Here is a 22,793-nt window from a genome sequence, read left to right on the forward strand (position 1 = left end):
TCTCCTCCTGCCAGCACTTCCCCCCTCTCCCCCCCAAAAACCAATCTCCCAAGAACTTAATACTGAAAACTTACCTTGGTGCATTAACTTCAAACTCCTTAGAACGTATCATTTAATCCTACACGTTAAACTCGAAGTTATTGCACCGATCGACTGGAATGTAGTTCATACTCTAAAATTACACCTCAGGATCCATTACTTTATACATCACAGGTAAGACCATAACTTGGCTTCATCATTTAGATTGTGATCTTTAAAGCTCTACATCTGTCATCTCAAGTAACGGTGCTTACCTTATAATTAGCTCCCAAAACAGCATGTCAACTAAAAAAAGCATGCATGCCTATCCCTATAGTTAAAAAAACACCACCTCACCTATTCTTCCTGGTTAAGAAAGGAATATTCTTGGGAAGGAGAAGCTATTTTCCATGCACTAAGCCACACAGAGGTCTGCAGGGAAAAATGATAATGGCTTCCAGAAGATCCTTAAAATATATGGAGTTTTAAACATGCACACCCCAAGGCCCCGTTCACTCATTTAGTAACTCATTTTCCAATGAGCAAGTGCTCATAAAGTCAAGAGCATTTTCAAGGGCAGAAAAACCAGCACCCCAACCTTCTAAGGCTGAAAAGAGCTCAGGAACAGCAACAGCAATACCTAGAGTAACAGTAATAATAAAACGTTCAGCGCTTTTTCCCGAAGGAGGGGTGCTGATAAAGTGTCATTCAGCATTGAGCAGGAGATGCAGAGCCATCATGTATAGCAGTGGGTGCTTCTGACATCTGTCTGCCACTCCCCAGGTACGCCCCACTTCTGACCGACAACCAAAGTTCTGAGGTTCTTTCTAACTCTGCAACAGGGGGACAGAGGTGTACAGTCCACCCTGTGGATGGTTATGAAGACAGAGCCGTGTGGTATTTGCAAATGCAAGACTCGCCATCATGTTCCAACAGGTAACTGTCTACACTGATGATTTTAATCAGCCTTTGGCTTAAGTGCCATCTATGTTTCAATGCAATCCATGCTGGATTTCTTAACTGACGATGCTGCCAACGTGCTTGCACCTCCTGCAGGGAGGGCTAACCTGGACAAACGGTAAAGGAGATTCTGGCGATCAAGACATGAACCTTTTCCTCTCCTGGGGAACGGTGATTTGAACTGGCACACGCGCCCAGGATCTCAAAGCCGCATGCTGGAGGCTCAGGGGTCACATCAAGCCCATGGATGTTTTCATTTGGCTTGTATGGTGCTTTCAAAGTTCTAAATGACTTGGCCAGTGCTTAAACATCAGATTTGACATCAAAATCTGTACTCTCAGATTATGTGGCACTAGAGGAAGACCTACCACCTTGAGACCACACACCCTCACAGCCACACCCCGGGCAGTCTGAAAGGACAAGGGCAAATGTTCTCCAATCTGCCACAACTTTCGCCCATGGGACAGCCAGATTTTTCTGGGTATTTAGGTTTGCCACTCCTCCCCAAGACTCTAAAACTGTGAAACAAAACCCCACAATCTAATCTTATTAGCACTAGGTCCAAAAGCTCAGAGCAAACAAAACAAGCTTAAAGAGAAATATGAGTAGAAAACAAACTATTTTCATGGTTCTATGGTGGTAATGCCTATACGAACTAGGTCATCTTTTTAAAATGTCATTTTTGAAAATGATGTAACTTGTGTCATCCCTTTCTCCACACATTCAGTTATTAAGCTGTAACAGACTGAGTCCCTTTCAAGCAGGACATCATTAATGAGTGAATCCTAGTGCTTAGGATGAATTGCCACAGATAGATACTTTAAAGAAGGCATCAGAGGTTCAGGATATACTCATTATATATCCGCTCAAAGGACCCCCACTTACTGCTGCACAACTTTTTAAAATGTTGCCTGGATATTTTACTTGGTATAGGCTCCACTCCCCACAAAACATGGCATCAAATCAGCCAACGGAGTCTAGGAAGGGGCTTTGAATGCTACACAGCCTCTGGACAGATACGCAGACAACCACACCTCTGCTGCCACCACCCCGGATATTGCTTACCCATCGCACTGAGATAATGGTTGAAGGCTTGGCAAGGAGGACTTGGGGTTTGTGTTGATTTGTCACAACTCATGGGTGCTGGGCTCCTGTCTGTGTCAAAAGAGAAATACCCACTGGAGGATCGAGACAGCAGGGAGGATCTTCTCACGAAGATGAAAAGCGGGGATCTGGTAGCAAAGGGGCCAGGGCTGGTCGGTGGGGCCAGTGGGCCCTGGGGGCTGCCTTGGGGGCAGCGGTCCCCTTCTCCTTCCGGATTACCTTGCCGCTCTGTTTGTAGAGAGGTGGGGGCCCCAGGCCTGAGCTGAGGAGGCCTTTCCGCAGGCTGCAACTGTCCACCTTCTCTGTCACACTCAGAACTTACATCGGAAGGTTGCTTTGCCATTTGGTCTTTTTTTCTGCAAGTAAAATTAAAACTAGGATTATCTTAAGCAAAATAATAATTATAGCAAATACGTGAATGAGCAAACTTTCACCTATTCGTTAAAAATCCTCAGCATTAATACCAAATACTTTAACATGAAGTCAACATTTAAAGAGAAACAGTTCTCAATACTATCTTCCAAATAAGGATAAAAATACACCTAAATAACAAAGGTATCATTATCTTTGTTGGGGAGTTGAGAGAAGACTAAACTTCTTGCCGCCAAACAAAACACAGCAACAATGTCAATTACTTGTGGAATTGATGCTCTAACACACACACACGTTTTAGGACAGGCCGCTTGTTTGAGGTCTGTTCACATGTGCTCTTTGCTCAGGGCCGACTAGAGTAAGTCAGAAACTCCCAGCAGGCTCTGATTTCCCGGGATCAGATACAGCGCTGGAGCCCAGGAGCGGGCGCAGATGCAGCGATTGCAGGCGGCTGGCTGCGTTCCCCGCTCCGGCCCCATTGTTCTGCCCAAAAGTGCTGAGGACAGCAAGTCTGAGGAAGGTTTGGCAAGGGCCGTCAGTCGTAGTAAGTGCGTCACAATAGAGTTTGTAACTCAGCGCCGAACTGTTGGGCTCCTGAGCTCTCCGTCCGCGGTCCCTCCCGCTCCCGGCCCGTGCGCCCCTCCTCCTGCGGGGAAGGGGGAGGGCAGCGCGCCGCGCTGAACCCGACAGAACTTCTCCGAAATACACTCACACTGTTAGGTGCACACCTACAAACGGGAGGGGGGGGGTCCCCGAAAGCGTTCCCGGGCGCCCCCTGCAAAGTCCACAAGTAACTCCACCCGCCAGGCGGCATCGGGGCGCGCGGGTCCCGCACCCCAAAGACCCTCCCTTCCCAAGGCAGTCAGGCCAAAACTCACGTCCGCCCCTTCCCTTCGGAGCGTCGTGTCCGGGCCCGGGCTCCTCGGCGCGCGGTCCGCGCCCTACGCCGGTTCGGAACCCCCCGACCGTCACCACGAAGGCAGCGCGGGAGACAAAGCCCAGGACTCGCGCTGGGAGACGCCGGGACCGCGCAAAGCTTGCAACTCGCCGCTCTCCCGCCACCGCGCTCCACCGGGCAGCCGAGGGCTCCACGCGCCGCGCCTCTTGCCCGCGCTGCCCCGGCCGCCGCTGCCGCCGGGAACATCCTCCGCCTCCTCCCGCTCCTCCCCTTGCGCACTGCGCCCGCCGCCGCCGGCACCGCCGACCTCCCCGCGCCGCCGGCTCCGGGTGCCCGCGCTCCCAATTGGCCCTCGCGCGGTCGCTCCGCGCTGCAGCCAATCGTCGGCAGCGGTGGGGGCGGCGCCTACCCGACAGGCCGCCAAAGGCGAGGCGATTGTTGACAAACTCGCCGCCCGATCGCGGCTCGGGCAGTGGCCGAGGCGGGAGCCTCCGTGGAGGTTTCCGGGGCCTCAGGGCCAGAGGTTGCCCCGGCTGTCCCGCCCCCCACCCCCACCCCCGGCCGTCCACGCGCCGGGCGCCTCCGCTGTTCCCGCCGCCCCCAAATAGCCGGTCGAGCCGCATGGCGGTCCCCAGCCGCTGACCCTCACCGGGGCCTGTTCGGATGGGGACACTAAGGGCCAGCCCCCTCCTCAGCAGCACCACCCATAGTCCTCCAACTTCCTCCCTCTTTCTCCGCTTGCACCGAGGGACACGCACCAAATCTGAGCGGCCACCACTGGCCACGGACGCGCTTATCCGCGCGCACCCGTGACCGCCGCAGCCGAGGAACACTTTCGGCCCCGAGCCAGGCGTCCGGCGGGCCTTTCACTACCTGCGCCAACCCCGAGTAACAGGTCCCCGAGGGCAAGGCACCGCCAGCCAACACTGCGAATAGGTTGGGCTGCGCTCAGGCACGCCTGAGTCTTTAAGACGGCCCGGCTCTCGGACAGAGCAGGTTCTATCGCCTGCGGCTCCTCCACTGCTTGGACCCGGCGGTCGGAGGAGGCCCTTGGTCTCTCGCCGTCTGTGGATTGTGTGTCTGGCATCATCCGCAGGGCGCCCGCAGACGGGGCAGGGACCCCAGACACATCTGAGAAGGTGAACGCAGCGGTTGCCCGAAACGTCGGCCTGAATGAGTAAAAGGAAAAGCCGAGTCTCCTCAGTTTAAACACCGTCACCTTTCCATAAATCCTTCACCACGGGCCCGCCCCAGAGAAAAGCATAGACGCAAGACCGGCTCATACTTCGCGGCCGCTAGTCCGGGGCCGCTGGGGCTGGAGGGTGGCGAGACTTCAAGGCCGGGTGCGCAGCCCAGTCCAGGGCGGCGGCCCCAGCTCCCCGGCCAGCGCGGAGAACAAGCGCTGCCTCTCCCAGCGGGCCTGAGACACTTCACCACCCCCTCTTGCAGCATCCCCGCGGAGCCGCACTTGACCTAAGGGCTCACAGGCTTTGCGCGGACGCCGCCCCCCCTCCCCCGCGCCCCCCAAGCAGACCTGCCCAAGTGAACCCAACACGTACAGATCGCCGCCTCCCGCTGGAGGATGAGCGGGACGGGTACGCGCCTCTCCGCCTGCACGTGCGCGGGAAGCGGGCTGGAGGTGGCGCCGTGCTGGCTCCACCGCCAATCTTCCATCAGTACCTGGCCTGCTATCCAGGATTCGGAAGTATTTATTTACCTTGCGTTTCTCAGTCCGAGAGTCAGAGTCAGACATTGGGGGGACGAGGGCCAGGGGAAGGGCGCCGAGTGAGTGGCGGCGGCGGGAGCGGGGCGAACCCAGCAGTCTGAAGCGATGCTGGCCGCAGAGAACAGGACGCGCAGGGCGACTGTGAGAAGCCGGTGGTGGTGGCGATAGCGGTGGTGTCGGCGGCGGCGGCGGCGGCGACGTGGGACCAAACGCTCCTGCAAGCTCGAGACCTGGAGGCTGCGCGGAGCGAAGTGAAACCTGCGCAGCCCTGCAGCCCAGCTCAGGCTGGCGGCCCCGAGGCCGCGCCCAATCACCGCGTGCCCCGCCCCCGCTAAATCCCGCCCAGCGCGCGGGCTGGAAAGCCCCGCCTCCGCGCCGCTGCAGCCGCTGACGCGTGCAGGCTCTGACAGGTAAAGGCGGGGGCGTCCCCGCCGGGTTCCCCGCTGCGCGCGCCTACCGCCCTGCCCCCGCCGGGCGTGTTTACTGGAGTGACTTGGCTGCGGATGGCTCAGTGCGCACCCATCCCCCAACTCAAAGTGTAACCTCTCCTCTTCCCCAACCAGCGGTGGCCTAGGAGTGCGCGTGGAACAGAGGGGGCGCTCCGAATACAGTGTAAACCAGACCCCGCCGCTGCCGCCCGCGGAAAGCCTCAGGAGCCCCGAGAGCCCTGGCTCTATATCGGGAGTTTCTCAGCTGCCCTGGGACAGGCTCCGGGACTGGGTTGGTCCAAGGATGAGCTGGGGCAGGGGGAGGGGGGGGCGTCTCTTAGCTCTCCTCCCTTCCATAAGTACGGACTCAGGGCGGGAGCCCCATCTGCAGGCTGCTCGTCTTCCTCGCCCTTGCCTCACCGGGTACTCCTAGGCGCCTTCCCTAAGCTACCCCAAGGGGCACCTAGCTTTTCTCTCGCAGGAAACCACCAGTAAGAAGCAAAGCCAGAGAGCTGAGAAAAGGGTCAGGAGCGATTCCCCAGAGATGTTTTTTTAGGCAACCCGGGTGCGAGGTGGGATGTGAGTGAGCGCAGAGCTGGTAAAATAGGGAAATGAGAAAAGATTTCGGGGGGAAAATCCTTTTAAGAAAAAAAAAAAAAAAAAAAAAAAGAAAAGGATCGAGAAGAGTCCTGGCCTTCCGATGCAAAAGACGAAGGTACCTCAGATGGTTGCCTCGAGATTTGTTGGGCTCTCAAAGAACTGCCCTGAAACCGTCTCTGAACGTGCTAAGGCCAGAGAAGGCAGCGCAGAGGGCCGTGGGCTGGCGGGCGGCTCATGGAGAGCGGTAGGGAGAGCGCAATACCTCCCCTCCTCCCTGCACGCCTCCGTCCCACTAGTCTTTGGCGTCAGCGGCCCCAGTCCCGCTCCTTCCCTGGGAAACCAAACTCGGTAAACGCCTCCGTCCTCCTCTGGGTCGTCACCCTTATCTGCCATTTCAATGCGCATCCTGCATCCTTTCCTCTGCCCCTCCCTAAGTCGCCCTGTTTTCCCGACACCCACGGTAGAGGAATGGGGGGAAGTCTGTTGGAGAGACCAGGCTAGATGGATTAGAGCCTGTTTAGGGGCCTCTAACTCACACCTCGGAAGGGTCAGTCAATGCAAAGAAGCAAGTCCCACTGTCTGGCTACTTCGGTCAAATTTTATGTTTTGTAAGCAGATGTCAGCGTGATAGAACAGTCCCTAGATTAAAGTCTTCTCAGCGCATCCTCCCAAGAGTCCTTAGTGAAGTAAAAGAGAACCAGGGTTCCTGGAGGGATTTGAAGACGCTAGCCAGGCTCCCCCTGGGGATTTCGCTGTAGAAGGGAAAGGACGCGGGTGTAGTCGCGGCTAAGTGGACACAGAAGGGAGAGGTCTACAGAGCTTGGGGCTCTGGTCAGCGGTCTAGGTAGTGGCCGCAGGCGAACTCTGTGCCTTAACCGCCTGGAGTGGTACCTGGGGAGAAAAGAGACCAACCTGCTGTGCCCTGCTGGGAGCCCCAAATCTGCCACGCGCCAGACTGCTCCATGCTCTCCGTGGCGTTGAACCGCGCAGACAAGGGCCGGAAAAGAACCACACAGAAGAAACCCTGACGGTTGTCTTCTGCTTCTGTGCAGCTCCGCCGCCCCCGCGTCGTCTGCTCTAGTGACCCAGCAAACACTTTAAAAAACAAAGGAGTGGGGGGAAGCTGCCGTCTAAATGCTCTTATTTGGGACACAACCAGGAGGTCGGCTCGGAGGCGGCTGTTCGTGCAACCCAGACTGTGCGGAGGAGCATCGGCCAAGAGCCCAGAGTCGGGCGACCGCAAGCCCTTCCCGCCCTCTTCCGCAACCTCAAGAAGGGGCAGCGTAAGAAGGGGCCGGTAAATAGTAGGTCTCCGCTTCGGTCCTGGAGGTCGTCGCCCTTGTGGACACTAGCAGAGCAGAGTCCCCTTCAGCCTCCTCCACGAGATGTGAGGGAGAACGGAGGATGGCTTGGACTGAAAAGGGAGAATGAAGTCGGGCGACATCTACGGCCTTCGCTGGAACCACAGGCGTCGCCGGCATGGGCTCTCCAAGTTCGGAAGACAACTTAAGGCAGTGTAGTCCCCATCCTCTGCAAGCAGCGGCAGCGCCTTACCAACAATTACTTTCTTTATTAAGCTTTGTCTATATTTATGATCTCCTCAAAAGTAGGTTACACTTTCATTTGGTAAAAATGTTTTCCACGCCTGCGGTCCATCAGGAAGCTGTCTGCCTGGGAGGACGAGCCCTAGGTCGTGATTTGCCCAGAGCAAAACTCCAGGCTCACACTCCTCTTGCCCTGATCGTGTGTTCCCAAGGGGGTCTGATTTACTGGAAGAGCATCGTTTGCTGAACTGAACCTTTGCCCGAGGGTGTTTGATTTTTATGCTTTTATTCTTTTTTTCTACCCAGCACCACAGTCTTTACAAATCACTGGGAATCTGAGTCACCACTGACAACCGGAGACCTTTGGTGGCAACCAGCTCTAGAGCGCGCTCAAAGGGGAGCCCACTCAGCCTAGGGGTATCTGCTGCTGAAGGCGGCAGAGGTCGTGGCCAGGCCAGTAGAGGTTACTGGGAGCGGATAAAATGCTGCACTCCCGGGGCTGCTGCCTGGCTCCCTTTCCCAACAGCCGCAGTGCGCTTCGCCAGCTTCTGCGGGATCCCCTCTCCACGACCAAAGTCCCTGAGCGCCGCGGCGCAGCGCATGCCAGCTGGCCTCGGGCCCCAGCTTCCAGGCGTCTGAGAAGCGTAGTGGCAGCTGCGGGCGCGCCACCACCCTTCCCGCCACATCCGCTATAACTTGGCTCCCAGCTTGGGCCGCGGAGACCGCGCTCCTTCCCGGGCCAGGAGATGCGGAGGTGCTGGGTAGAAGGCCCAGGCAGCCATCGGGTTGGGGATTCCAGCGATTGGTGCGTGGAGGGAGGTGTGCGGGATGTTAAAGGCGGAGATCACCCTCAGGGCATCATCCTTCACCGAGTCGCACAAATCGAGCAACTGCAAAACACGACACAAAGAGACAGGTCTGATGTTGGCTCACTCGTAGCGATCTGTGCCACGGCTTTACGCCCACCCGCCAGGCCCCAGGCAAACCCAGCAGCCGCTGACACTAGCTTCCCTTCCGATTTTCCGAGACCCAGGAGGGTAGAGGCTACTGGTCACCCTCACAAAACTTTTTTTCATCTTAGGAATGACTAATTCTGTGACATTCAGTCTGGCGGAAGCCAGATGATTCTGTAAAGGGATGGAAGTGAGCTCCGAATTAGCAGGGAGCTGGACACCAAAATCGACTTTCCCCTTTCCAGCCCTTCTCTCTCCTCTCCCCCTCTTCCCCTCTCCGCCCCACCTCCAGTCCTTTCCCTTTCCCTCCGCTCCACCTCCAGAGTGCCTGGGGTGCCACCCTCTGGCGCACAGAGGCAAGTGAACAGAAAGAGCCCCAGAACAGGTGAACCAGTGTAGGCGACCTGCCCCAGTTCTATCCCTACTAGCGCCTCCCACTCCTGGCTGGCCACGGTTCCGAAACACCTGCCTAGTGGGACTGGAGGACTAAGAACGGGCATAGGCAGCCTTGTGCACCTTCTACCTGGCTGCTGTGCCCCAGCTACCTGTTGGGGGGAGGGGATTAACACCAAGGAACCCCGCTGACACCCTCCAAGTTCCCACAACCTCAGGAGGGCACAGAGAAGATTTCCCCAGGCTTCCCCACAGAAGGGGGAGGGAAATGCAGGCCAGTGGTTTTGGAGGAGCTGCAGTGAGTGTGTTTTTATTTCATTTTCCATGGTTTAGGTGCCAGAAAAAAAAACTATCAAAAATAACAGATTGTTTTTCTAAAACTTGGCAAAAGGGTAGGGCAGAAGAACAGCTTTGCTTTCCACTTTCCTCCATTTTTCAAGTTTTCAGCCAGCTGTAAACTTCCTTCGCTCACCAAATTAGTTAGCCCCCAGGTTTTATGGGTTATTTTTAGGGTTTTAAAAACATCACTTACACCAGCCCCACCTTTGCCCTCATGGTGGCGACCCTCGCTGAGCTGCACTAACACTGTTAAGACCACAGTTCCTTTGCAGCAGTCCAAAATGCCACTTCAGGTGTTCAGAGACAATGGGGGGGTGTCCCCCAGAGGTGGCGGGAGGATGGGGGAAGGGCATGGATTTTAATAGTCCAACAATCTATCCTCCCTTAAAAGGTGCTCTATGACATCAGTAATTTCTAATGAAAACCTTCATTTTTTACACACTGTGGTTAAACATCATCAGATCAGTACTGAAAAGACTTTGATCACATTTGCAAGATGCACCACGATGAACTTTCACTGACCAAGATTTCAAAGTTTGTAATTAATACTCTTGACAAATCCCTGACTAATCTGTCAACTCTCAATGCCTCTACCCACAGAGTTCAAAACCGTGAGATGGTGTGCAAGTCCCTAAACCTTCCACATTTTGTAATGTCATTATTCAAGAGAATAATTTCCTGGGGGGGGGTTAGCATTATGAAATGCAACCAATCCTTGTCATATATTCCACAATAGGGGGAATTCAATTACTCAAATGACCTTTGTGTGGAAGAAAGTATGGGTTTGGTCTGCCTGGTGCTGGACCCAGAATAAGGGTCCAGAGATAGAAATTACAGGAGGCAGCTGGCTCTTCAGTACTTTCACAACTTTAAAAGACAGAATAATATATATATATATATATATATATATATATATATATATATATATATATATATTGTTTGTTTGTTTGTTTGTTTTTCCAGAGAAAGGAAGCCAATGGCTGGTGAAGAAGAGAGTTTCCTTCTGTATAAGTGTTCAGAGACCAAACCCTCCAATGATACTCTAAAGAGGAATGCTGGGTGACTGGGGAGATTGTTATGTTGGTTGCGAAGATTCTTTCTAAACCTAAATTTCTGGAGCTGTCTGAAATACCTCTCCCCTTCTCGCTTTCTCCATTTATCACAGACTGTATCACAGATAGTAGGGTCCAGATGGAAGAATCAGGAGTTCCCTGGTGGCCTAGTGGTTAAGGATCTGGCATTGTCACTGCTGTGGCACAGGTTTGATCTCTGGCTGGGGAACTCCCTCCTGCCCTGGGCATGGCCAGAAAAAAAAGGAACTTGCCTTATAATCATTCTCCACTTCTTTTTTAAAAAATTTATTTATTTTCATTTTTGGCCTCCCCATGGCACATGGTGTTCCCAGGCCAGGGATTAGATCAGAGCTGTAGTCGTGACCTAGGTTGACACTTCGGCATGCCAGTTCCTTAACCTGCTGTGCCGAGCCGGGATTGAACCTGCACCCCAGTGCTCCCAAGACACTGAAGATCCCCTTAGGCCATGGCAGGCAATCCTCATCCTTCACTTCTTCAGCATCTTTGTGAAGGACTTCAGCCTCCAAAAGAAATCTTCAGCAAGAGCAAAGTGTCAGTGATGGGGGAAAAAGACAGAAAATATTTGCACTCATGTAAAAATTTAAGTTCTCCTGTACCATTAGTAGAAGGAAACAGACAGAGCCTGGTCAGGCCCAACTAGAGGCAGCCAGTGTGATGGAATGGAGGGCACCTCTGTCACCTCGCTTCACCAGGACTGCAGGGTTCCTGACCCAAAGATTTCTTAAACAAGGATGGCCAGCAGGAGTTCATCTCCAAGGCTTAGAGTCTGTCCATACTACTCCTGAGGGGTTGGGAGGATGGAGTGAGGTAATTATACAAAGGCCACAGCATAAGCTGTGAAAGGTAGCAAAGCAGAAACTGTCCATTTACACGTGAACCTGGGTGCAGAATTGACAGTATGTGAAATCAGACAGGGGTAGGTGGGTGCAGGACCCGCCACTTCGATCCAGTTGGGTTTCTCTTTATTCTGTGATGTCTGATAATTCTTATTTAAAACAGCTTTAAAGAATATCCTCCTGGAGTTCCCACTGTGGCTCAGTGGTTAACGAACCCGACTAGCATCCATGAGAATGCAGGTTCGATGCCTGACCTTGCTCATCCGGTTAAGGATCCGGCGTTGCCATGAGCTGTGGTTCAGGTTGCAGACGTGGCTCAGATCTCGCATTGCTGTAGCTGTGGTGTAGGCCGGCAGCTGTAGCCCTGATTCAACCCCTAGCCTGGGAACCTCCATATGCCGTGGGTGCAGCCCTTAAAAAAAAAAAAAGAATATCCTCCTTAAAGAAGAAGGTTTATGCTTTCATCAACTGAGGTGGTGGACCCCACTTGCAGTGTTATGGCAGCCTGAAAGTGACAAGCTGAGCAACAGGTACAGAGACACTGTCAAATCAACCCCTTGGAAGTGCCTGAAACTTTTCATAATGATGTGTGCGCACATATGTGCATGTGAAACAACATCAGAATGAACTGCTTCATTTCGGTATCACCTTCTGCAGACCATGGTTGAAAGTGTTAAGTAAAAGGAGTATTAGCACACATTTCTTGGGCACAAATTTTTTTTTTTTTTTTTTAGGGCCGCACCTGCAGTATATGGAAGTTCCTAGGCTAGAGGCTGAATCCGAGCTGCAGCTGCCAGCTTATGTCACAGCCACAGCAATGCCAGATCCTCTCAGTGTTGGCAAACTACACAGCAGCTCACAGCAACATCAGATCCTTAACCCACTGAGCAAGGCCAGGGATTGAACTCACATCCTCACGGATACTAGTCAGGTTCATTTCTGCTGAGTCGCAATGGGAACACTTCCTCTTGGGCACACTTCTAACATTTCTCATTGAGAGAAAGGTCAATTCACCTGTCTTCACCACCCATGGAAATGTCATCCACAGTTTTCCATGCTCTATTTGTTTTTTTCTTAAATTATAGTTGATTTACAATGTTATGACAATTTCCGCTATACAGCGAAGTGACTAAGTCATACATATACATACATTCTTTTTCCAAATTATCTTCCAACATGTTCTATCACCAGCGATTGGATATACTTCCCTGTGCTATACAGCAGGACCTCATTGCTTATCCATTCTAAATGCAGTAGTTACATCTATTCACCCCAAACTCCCAGTCCAGCCCACTCCCTCCCCTCTCCCCCTTGGCCACCACAAGTCTGTTCTCTATGTCTGTGAGTCTGTTTCCGTTTTGCAGATAGGTTCATTTGTACCACATTCTTGATTCCACATATAAGTGATATCACATGGTATTTGTCTTTCTCTTTCTGACTTACTTCACTTTGAGAATATCTAGTTGCATCCATGTTGCTGCAAATGGCATTATTTTGTTCTTTTTTATGGCTAAGTAGTATTCCATTGTGCATATGTACTACCTCTTCTTAATCCATTCATCTGTCACTGGACATTTAGGTTGTTTCCATGTCTTGGCTATTGTGAATAGTGCTGCAGTAAACATAGGGGTGAATGTATCTTTTTGAATTATAGTTTTGTCCAGATATATACCCAGGAGTGGGATTGCTGGATCATATAGTAATTCTATATTTAGTTTTCTGAGGAACCTCCATACTGGTTTCCACAGTGGTTGTACCAATTTACATTCCCACCAACAGTAGGAGGGTTCCTTTTTCTCCACACCCTCTCCAGCATTTGTTGTTTGTAGACTTATATAATGATGGCCATGCTGACTGGTATAAGGTGGTACCTCATTGTAGTTTTGATTTGCATTTGTGTACTAGTTAGTGATGTTGAGCATCTTTTCATGTGCCTACTGGCCATTCATATGTCTTCTTTGGAAAAATGTCTATTTGTTTTTATCCTGGAATCTGGTGTGAGGATCCTCTCCACTCCCTTCTGTAGCCTCTTATTCAGACCTTCATTATGTCCTAGAGATTCTTGTCCCATAGGGTTACCTTCCACAAGTGTTATATTGATCTGATCATTCTTCTTCCCCAAAGCCCATAATCACTTCCACCTGCTTCTCAGGTTAAGTGGCAATGATTGTGAACTTGAGTCCTTTCACGGCATAAATTGTTTCCTCTTTCACCACCCAAGCACCATCTGCACTTAACTTTCTACTGGTTAAAATAAAAGAATCATATCTTCCAGGGAAATATCTCACCTCCCATCTGGTACCATTTACTGTCTGGACCTGGATCACCACATTTTCCTCTCCCTCACTTGGCACACTGGAACTTAACCAGGTCCCTTTTGAGCTTTCTGGACTTGGTTATAGATTTACTGCCTTCCTTTGCAAAGCCATCCTAAAATACTTGCTATGATGGCCAAAAGAACATGGACAGGGGATTTCATTTTGCCAAGGTTCAGTGTCTTCATCTGTTGAAAAAGGGCTATTACCTCTCTCACAGGGTTTTGTAAGGCTCAAGTTAAATAATATGTAATACTAATCAAGCATTTAGCATGACCGGCCTTGTCACACAGTAGATACTAGCTAGAAACCAATGGCCTCCATTTGTTTTTCTAACACTTTTATTTTCCCTGAACACTTCATTCATATCTATATACCTCTGTATGACTATAATATATATATTTTTTCAGTTCAAAAATTTCCATTTGTTCTTTACAGCTTCAATCTCTTTGCCGAGACTTTCTATTTTTTAAATGAATTTCAAGTGTACTCATAATTGCTTGTTGGAGCACTTTTATGACAGTTACATTAAAATCATCAAATAATTCCAACATCTCTATTATCTCAGTGTTAGTATCTATTGATTGTCTTTTTTCATTCAATTTGATGGATGTCTTCCTCATTTTTAGTATGATGACTGATTTTCAGCTGAACCTTAGACATTTGGGGTATTATGTTATTTTTGTTTTCCTTTGTTTTTAATATTTTTATTAAAGTATAGTTGATTTACAATGTTGTGCCTATTTCTGCTGTACAACGAGGTGACTCAGATATATATATATATATACAATTGCCAAAATATATATATTATTTTCCATCGTGGTCTATCCCAGGAGGTTGGCTACTGTTCCCTGTGTAATACAGTAGGACTTTGTTGTTTATATTAAATTCTTTTATACTTTGAATATAAATTTTATAATGTATAGTGCTACAACCTGGCTCATCTATTTTGGGGTATTATGTTATGAAACTCTGGTCCTCATTTCAATCTCTGGTTGTAACTGGCCTCCTCTGATTGTGCCTTGCCAATGTCAGGAAGCAAAAGGATCTATCTTCTGGGCGTTACTAAAAATCTCTTCCCAAACTCACTTGGGTCAATAACAGGAAGTCAGGGCACAGGAAAAGAACACACTTGCTCTTGGCAGGTGACAGGACACCATTCAGTCTTCTGCATTACATGCCACAGGAGAGTGATGGCGGAGAGGCTGCTGCCTGCCCTTGGAGAGCCCTTCTGGCTTTGGCTGCCTGGAAGAGTGCAGCCAGGACCAGGGAAGGTTCTGTGCGTCCCCCTCAGGATGGCCTCCTGTGCCTAAGCTGACCTTGAGGAAAGGACACTCCACCTTTCAAAAGCATAATAAACCCATTGGAAAACTATTGATTTTAAAGAGATATATTTTGGAGCCTATCTTTCAGGAGGTCTGGACTGGTTAAAATAAAAGAATAATGCCTGGAGTTCCCGTTGTGGCTCAGTGGTTAACGAACCCGACTAGCATCCATGAGGATGAGGGTTCGATCCCTGGCCTCGTTCAGTGGGTTAAGGATCCGGCGTTGCTGTGAGCTGTGGTGTAGGTTGCAGACGCAGCTCAGATCTCGCGTTGATGTAGCTGTGGCGTAGGCTGGTGGCTGCAGCTCCGATTCGACCCCTAGCCTGGGAACCTCCATATGCCGCCGGTGCGGCTCTAAAAAGAAAAAAAGTAAAAATAATGCCTGTTCTTACATGCTTCTTTACCACAGAGATGCTACTTAGATCAGGCACCTCCACGAGCAGTCAGATTTAACATGATTAGCCTTTAATGTGGATGGATGATAGAAGAAGTTTATGTGGGAATCTGACCCCCAGATGCCTGAGGAGTCAGAGGTGATAGGTCTGCCAAAAATTCTCCCACCAGAGCACACCAGGAAGCCAAAGTGTGGATAGTCCTGTCCCTGGGGGCAATAACCTTCCCTGACCTGTTTTCTTGTGTGTGAAATGACATCATGTATGTGTCTTAAAGGTGATTTGCAAGAGTGCCCTTCTTGGTATCAATCATTATAGCTGGTTAATGCACAGAAATGGAAACTTTAAACTTACCAAACCAAACCACAAATACACTCACTTTAAGACAGCAATGACACATACTTTTCAAAAGGGATCTCTATCAGCTAGCCTTTACTTTCTAAGGGGTTGTTAGATATTGGTGGGCTATACGTGTAATTTTCAGCCCATTCCTTCTCACTGGATTTCAGATTAACTATATATGGAGCCAGAAACACTCAAAGAGGGGGAACCTTAAAACAATTAATCAACAAATCACTTTTAATCTAAAAGATGGGATAAGGGGAAAAGGTTGAAGTGTTTGTTGAAACAAGGTTTCCATATTGCTCCTGGCTGTCATTCATGGCCTTTGCTGCTGCTGTGGCATATAACTGAGGTTTTGCCTAGGTGTCTCTGGCCACTTTTGCCTACCTTTGTCTTCTCCTGCTATTCTATGCTTGTTTTGTTCAATCCTTGTCCCCATTGGACATTGCATAGATAGATACCCCCAGCCTTTGTCAAGGATTCACCTGGCCCATGCAGTGTCTCATGGCTCACATCCCATATGGCTAAGCATGTAGAGATGCCGAGTGAGCCACGTGGCTGTCCTGATATAGCAGCCTCCCTACATTTCCAGAATCTTTATAACAGTGTTGTGCAGCAGCCTCTCAACTATGCAACCCAGGTTTTCTGTGCTCAGCTTCTGGGGACTCATTGGCTATGCGCCTACTGTGGGCCTTAATGTAAAATTAACCACCTCCTTCAGTCCCCACAACAACTTTGCCAGGCAGCAGCCCATTTTACAGATGAGGAAACCAAGGCTTAATGTATTTAGGATTTGGGGAGTTCCCTGGTGGCCTAGCGGTGAAGGATCTGGTGTCATCACTGCTGTGGCACAGGTTTGATCCTCAGCCCGGGAACTTCCACATGCTACAGGCATGTCCAAAAAAATATATTTTATTGAAATGTAGGATTTTGTTCCAAGTGATATACCTCAAAAATAGTACAACTAAGGTTTTAATCCAGAGCTTTCTGCTTCCACAGCTCTGCTGACCTGTTCTGCCTCCGTTTTGCCCCCAGTACCTCACTGTTTCCAGCCCCTGGAGGGTATGGGGTGTGGCATTGAAGAAACACCTCCACCACAATAGCATGGGTGACCTGCAATGTTCTCCCTAAGTCAGAATTGATGTTCCACATGTGCCTGGTTTGGAGAATGAGGGTCTGACCAGCCACACGAGCTCAGATTCCCCAAGAAAACTAGGGCAGTAATAAGTGGGGATAGTGGTGACAAAGGTCTCTGGGATGTGGCCACTGAAGGAAGGTGCCGAGGACACTGGCTTCAGAGCCAGCGGCCATGACATGAAAGGACCCACCTGAGGATCTGGATGCTCTTCCTGATAAGGATGAGGCTTCAACCCTTCAGAAAATAGGCCAACGAGGCTCACATACAAGAGCTTTCAAGAAACAAGGGATGCTCTCCCGGTGGAGGGAGGACCACTTGTTATGTGGATTCTCTTCCAGGAAGTTAAGTGAACTCTTCTGCACAGTCCCTCCCTGCTCCTCTGTTCCACACCTTCCATCACCAAATAAAATTTAAATCCCTTCAGAGAGCAGCAGGCTGGCTGTCAAACAGTGATCGAGGAAAATCACCTCAATCAAGTAATTTCCCTGCAGCAGTGGCCACTTCTGTGAAGACGTCTAAGCACAAAGGCCATGCTCTCTTCCATCCACTCACCTCTCTTGAAGACTTGCCTGCCTCTGCAGACAAACATTCTCTAAAGCATCAGAGTGGCAGGCTTATAATGGCGAATTTGCCACTTTAGCTCCACATGCCAGGTAGCAGTCAACAAAAAGAAAATCAGACCTGAAGTCTTCACATGGAGTGCAGTCACACAGAGTGCTGTGATTCTAGCTCTGACAATTTACCCAACAACCACAGGAAAGGGAAGTTCCACTCTCATTTCTACTGACCACTGGCCAGCTCCTCAAGGTGGGGCCAAACCTTAGCTTGTTGGTCCCAAGAACACATACATTCTCAGGGTTGCTAGGGCCAAGTTGAAATGAAATCCTGTGGTTCTGTTAAATAATAAAGGCTCTAGATTATTCTCTTCTCCGAATCAATATAAATGATATTTCATGTTGATGACCTCTTCATCTGATAAAAAATATTTAGCACAGTATGAAATGTTAGCATGGAGAAATTGCCTTCCTTACCAAACAACAATAGTGCCTTCTTTTAACCTAACTAGAGAGTTTATTCTGAGGAGAGGTGACTCTACCTTCAAAGAATTCTTCCTGTTGCAATGCTTTTTGACCAAAGAGCACAAAATTCTGTTCTTTTGTAAGTATTACCGACAGTGCCTAGTTCAGTAAAGAAATGGGACTCTGAATCCTGACGTGATTTCTTTATCTCTGAAATGTTGGGACTAAGGGAGTTTGGCACAGAGTGAGTATTTATAAATATTATTATTATTCGTGTGTTCTTTAGTTAGTAATAAGAAACAATTTCTTTATAACTCTGGCATTTTTAATAGAAAGTCTGCTTAATCATCATTACCTAAAACAAGAATGCTGAGACAGAGGTATCAACTCTAACCACTTAATAAGAACTTCTGACATTTATTCGTACTGCTACTGATTCATAAGAGGAAAAGTTTAAAAAGAAGACAAGTGCATATAGCCTTCCCTTTAGAATACAGGAAACCATATAAAAGTATTGGCAATGGAATTAAAGTAACCACAATGCTGCTCTTGGTAGCATTTTCTACAAAGACATTTACATGAAATGAGAAAGAATATTCAATTAGGTGGTTATAATAAAGCTTCACTATTAGGTTCTCACCTTTTCATACAAAAGTTTATGGCCTTTTAATGAACTGACAGTTCAGTCTTGTAAGTACAGACACAAAAAAATGTGAGCATACCTAAGAAAGGATAATTTTCAGTCAATTTTTTTTTTAAAGAAGCAGAAGCCCCACAGACTGCCAAAACTAAATATACAGTAAGAGTTCAAAGTTGTTGCATTGAAATTCCCTGTCCATGAGTCCTGGAATTTTGAATTTCATTGACCCAAATGATTTAAAAGCAAACTGGGAGGCCTTATAGTTAGGATGTAAAAAGATTCAAAAGAACTTTTCTCCCATGGAAACAACTAGAAGTTGAACCCAAAGTTGAATAAAAAAAAAAGTTGAATCCAAAATTGAATCATAGATTTCTGAGACTGTGATCCAACATCCTCCCAACTCAACTGACAGGACCAAGACAACTGGGATGGGGGTGGGGCTTGGGCACAATGACCTCAGTCTAATTAAAGCAGCCCCAGCTTAACCTGACCCTAGGTGGAATCTTAACCATCAGCCCCTCACCCTAACCACTGGACAAAAGAAAAGGAAATTAAAAAAAGAAAATAAAATCTGCTATACACAATGTCTACAAAGAAGCAGGAAAATAGAACTCAAAATCTAGGGAAAGCACAAATGGTAAAAGCAGACTTACAGATGACTGGGTTTTAGAATTAACAGATGAGGATTTAAAAACAATTACTATAAATGTGCTTAAGAATTCATAAGAAAAAATGGATAAAATGGGATAAATATAACCCCTGAAAAAGAATTAAAGGAGAATTTTAGAGCTGAAAAATGGACTATTTTAAATATATATATATATGCTATTATTATTGTTATTATTATTTTGCTTTTTAGGGCCGCATCTAAGGCATATGGAAATTCCCGGGCTAGGGGTCCTATCAGAGCTATAGCTGCTAGCCTATGCCACAGCCACAGAAACGTGGGATCCGAGCTGAGGTTGCAACCTACGCCACAGCTCAAGGCAATGCCAGATCCTTAACCCAATGAGTGAGGCCAGGGATTGAACCTGCAACCTCGTGGTTCCTAGTCGGATTTGTTTCTGCTGCACCATTATGGGAACTCCTATTTAAAATATTTTATTTAAGAATTTAAAATATTTAAAAATGAAACAAACCCATTCACTGATAGTCCTAAGAGCAGAATGAACATTTCAGAAAAAGATTACGACACTTGAAAACAGATTCGTATAATTCTAAGTGGGCCAGAGAGAAAAAAGGGAAAAAAAATGAAAGAAACATCAGTGCCCTATGGGATTATAGTAGCAACTTAACATACATGCCATTGGAATCCCAGAAGTCATAGAGGAGGAAAAACAAAATTATAGAAGACATAATGTTTGAAATGTTTCCAGGTTTGATATAAAACATCCCCCACATATTCAAGAAGTGTGATAAAAACCAAATAGATAAATATTAAAACAAAATAAAACAAAAAACCCACACCTAGGTATATCAGTAAAATTGCTTAAAACAAAAGATAGGGAAAAACCTGTAAGCTTAGAGAAAAGTTAATCTCATGCATGGGAAAATGTTAAGAATGATACTGAATTCTTATTAGACATAAGGCAAGAAAGGAAACAATAGGATAATAAATTAATGTAAAATTTGACATAGAGTGAAATTGTCCTTTAAAAATGAAGATGAAATTTAAAATTTTGTTCTGTTTTGTTTTCGTTTTGTCCTTTAAGGGCCGCACCGCAGCATATGGAGGTTCCCAGGCTGGGGTCTAATCAGAGTTGCTGCTGCCAGCCTATGCCAGAGCCACAGCAACGCAGGATCTGAGCCGTGTCTGCAACCCACTGAGCGAGGCAGGGGATGGAAGCCGCAACCTCATGGTTCCTAGTTTCTTTTCTGCTGTGCCACAACGGGAACTCCGACATGCTCTTTTTTTAAATTTCTTTGTCTTTTTTCTTTTTTTTTCTTTTTTCATTTTTGGCTGCCCCATAGCATATGGAGTTCCTAGGCCAAGGATCAGATCCAAGTCACAGTTGTGACCTACGCTATAGCTGCAGAAATGCCAGATCCTTAAGCCACTGTGCTGGGCTGGGAATTGAACCTGTGTCCTAGGGCTCGCAAGTGCTGCAGATCCTATTGCACCACAGCAGGAACTGCAAAACTGGGAGATTTATTTCCATGGACTCTCACTACAAAAAAATCTCTCCCCCAACCCAATTTTCTTTAGTCTCAGAGGATTAATACCAGATACAAACCTTGATCTACAGTTTTATGCAAAATCTCTCTGAAATAATAAAGAAGATGAAGGAATATTTTTTTCCCTCTTATTATGAAGCCAGCATAACCTGATGCCAAAGCCTAACAAGATTATAACAAGAAAATAAAATTAAAGACCAATATCCCTTATGAACATAGATGCAAAAATCCTTAACTAAATGTTCTCATGTCAAATCTATATATATTATGGACATGCATCATAGCCAGTTGGGATTTATCCCAAAAATGCAAGATTGGTTTAACACTCAAAAATCATGAATAAATCAAAATTAATCAACAGAATAAAGGAGAAAAATCATATGATCAATAATGCAGAAAATGACTCAGAAAAAGCCTTTAATAAAATTACAAAATATTCAGAGTTCCTGTCATGGCTCAGTGATTAACAAATCCGACTAGGAACCATGAGGTTGTAGGTTTGATCCCTTGCTTCCTCGGTGGGTTAAGGATCCAGCGTTGCCTTGAGCTGTGGTGTACGTTGCAGATGTGGCTCGGATCCCATGTTGCTGTGGCTCTGATGTAGGCCAGTGGCTACAGCTCCAATTAGACCCCTTGCCTGGGAACCTCCTTATGCCATGGGAGAAGCCCTAGAAATGGCAAAAAGACAAAAAAAAAAAAAATTACAAAATATTCAACATAGTAACTCAAAATAAACTAGGAATAAAAAGGAGCTTCTTCAATCTGATGAAAGATAGCAATGAAACATTTACAATTAACAACACCAAAATACAGAACACTTTCCTCCTAAGACTGAGAAAAAAGCAAGGATGCCCCATTTCATATTTCCTTTTAACGTTCATCAGCAAGTCTTAGCCAATGCAACAAGACAAGAAAAATACATTAAAAAATACAGATTGGTAAGAAATAAGTAAAATATTTCATTTATAGATGACATTATTGAATACTTAGAAAATGTACAACAATGAATTGTTTGTGTACTAAATATGGAACATTTATGTAACACAAATGCAGAAAATTAAAACTTAAAATATGTCATCTGCAATAGTTTTAAAAAATGTTTTAAAAACTTTAGAATAAATTTAATGAAATATGTTCAAGAACTCTATTACTGAAAATTACAAAACATTGTTGGAAGGAATTTTTTAAATGGAGAGATATACCATGTTCATGGATTGTTGAAATGTTAATTCTCCCCAAACTGATATATGGATTTAATGCAATCACAATCAAAATATTAGTTGGCCCCTTTATTACCCAGGAAATGTATAAGCTAACTTTTAAAAACATTTGGAAATACACAGTCCTAAGAATAGCCAAAACAATCTTAAAAGGAATAAAAAATCTGGAGGACCTACATTATCTGGTATAGGATTTACTATACTGGTCAAAACAGAATTGGCAAAATGGTAGGTAGCTACGTGAATGGAATAGAATAGACTAGAAATAAACCCACATTTACATGGTCAATTTATTCTTGATAAAGAAGTCTAAATATTTTAATGGGTAAAAGACAATCTTTTTTAACATGGTGCTTGAACACCTGGATAAAACAATAAGCCTCAACCCCTACCACACAGTATACTCAGAAATTAATCTGAGATAGAACAAAGGCCTAAATGTAAAAGTAAAAATCATATAGCTTCTAGAAGAAAGCATGAGAACATGTCTTTGCAATTTTGGATTAAGCAAAGGCTTCTTAGACAAAACCCAAAGGCACTAACAAAAAATTTTAGGTTAAAAATTTTATTCCATCAAATTAAAAAACTTCATATTCTCAAAAATATTGTGAAGAAAATTAATAGGCTACAAACTGGAGAAAAGCCAAATTCCTGTATTTAAACAACAACAGGACACAGTTTAAAATGGGCAAAAGATTCAAGCAGATACTTCACAAAACGAAAGGAAAAACCAAAACGCAGCCAAAAGAGTGCCCAACACCATTAAATATCAGGAAAATGAAAATTAATATACAATAAGATACTGCTACAGCTAAATTAAAAGACTGACAACAACAAATGTCAGTGAGGATATGGAACAATGGAACTCTTACACATTACAAGTGGAGTTGTAAAATGGTACAGTAGTGTTTGGGGAACTGTTTATGGCAGTTTCTTAATTAAGTAAATGCCTACTATAGCAT

The 22,793-nt window shown here is 46.9% G+C and overlaps 2 protein-coding genes across 37 annotated transcripts in view; both read right to left on the reverse strand.

The window, feature by feature from the left end:
- BCL2L11 (BCL2 like 11) overlaps positions 1-5,360 on the reverse strand; it is a 44,419-nt gene extending 39,059 nt beyond the window's left edge. For 4 of the 15 annotated variants that reach the window (XR_002342157.2, XM_021085825.2, XM_021085828.2 and 1 more), the window contains exons 1-2: positions 3,333-3,599; positions 2,044-2,438 (exon numbers count right to left, since the gene is read on the reverse strand). Coding sequence is in view for 12 of the 15 variants with exons in the window: in XM_021085825.2 (XP_020941484.1) it covers positions 2,044-2,438; positions 3,333-3,598 (661 nt within the window). In the remaining 3 variants the exon portion in view is untranslated. 15 annotated transcript variants of the gene reach the window in all.
- A 1,870-nt stretch (positions 5,361-7,230) lies between these two features.
- The window catches only part of ACOXL (acyl-CoA oxidase like), a 359,990-nt gene continuing 344,427 nt past the window's right edge, over positions 7,231-22,793 (reverse strand). For 10 of the 22 annotated variants that reach the window (XR_014839634.1, XR_014839641.1, XR_014839635.1 and 7 more), the window contains one exon: positions 7,920-8,540. Coding sequence is in view for 9 of the 22 variants with exons in the window: in XM_085016057.1 (XP_084872183.1) it covers positions 8,340-8,540 (201 nt within the window). In the remaining 13 variants the exon portion in view is untranslated. Of the gene's footprint in view, positions 8,541-21,011; positions 21,280-22,793 lie in introns of those variants that run through there. The other 12 variants (XR_014839628.1, XM_085016057.1, XM_085016056.1 and 9 more) reach the window with 4 other exon arrangements.

The sequence above is a fragment of the Sus scrofa genome, chromosome 3 (genome assembly GCF_054392235.1).
Source record: "Sus scrofa isolate SSC_HxYL_T2T_F1_AM1 chromosome 3, Sscrofa_HxYL_maternal_Yorkshire_Landrace_v2.0, whole genome shotgun sequence".
NCBI classification, from domain to species: Eukaryota; Metazoa; Chordata; class Mammalia; order Artiodactyla; family Suidae; genus Sus; species Sus scrofa.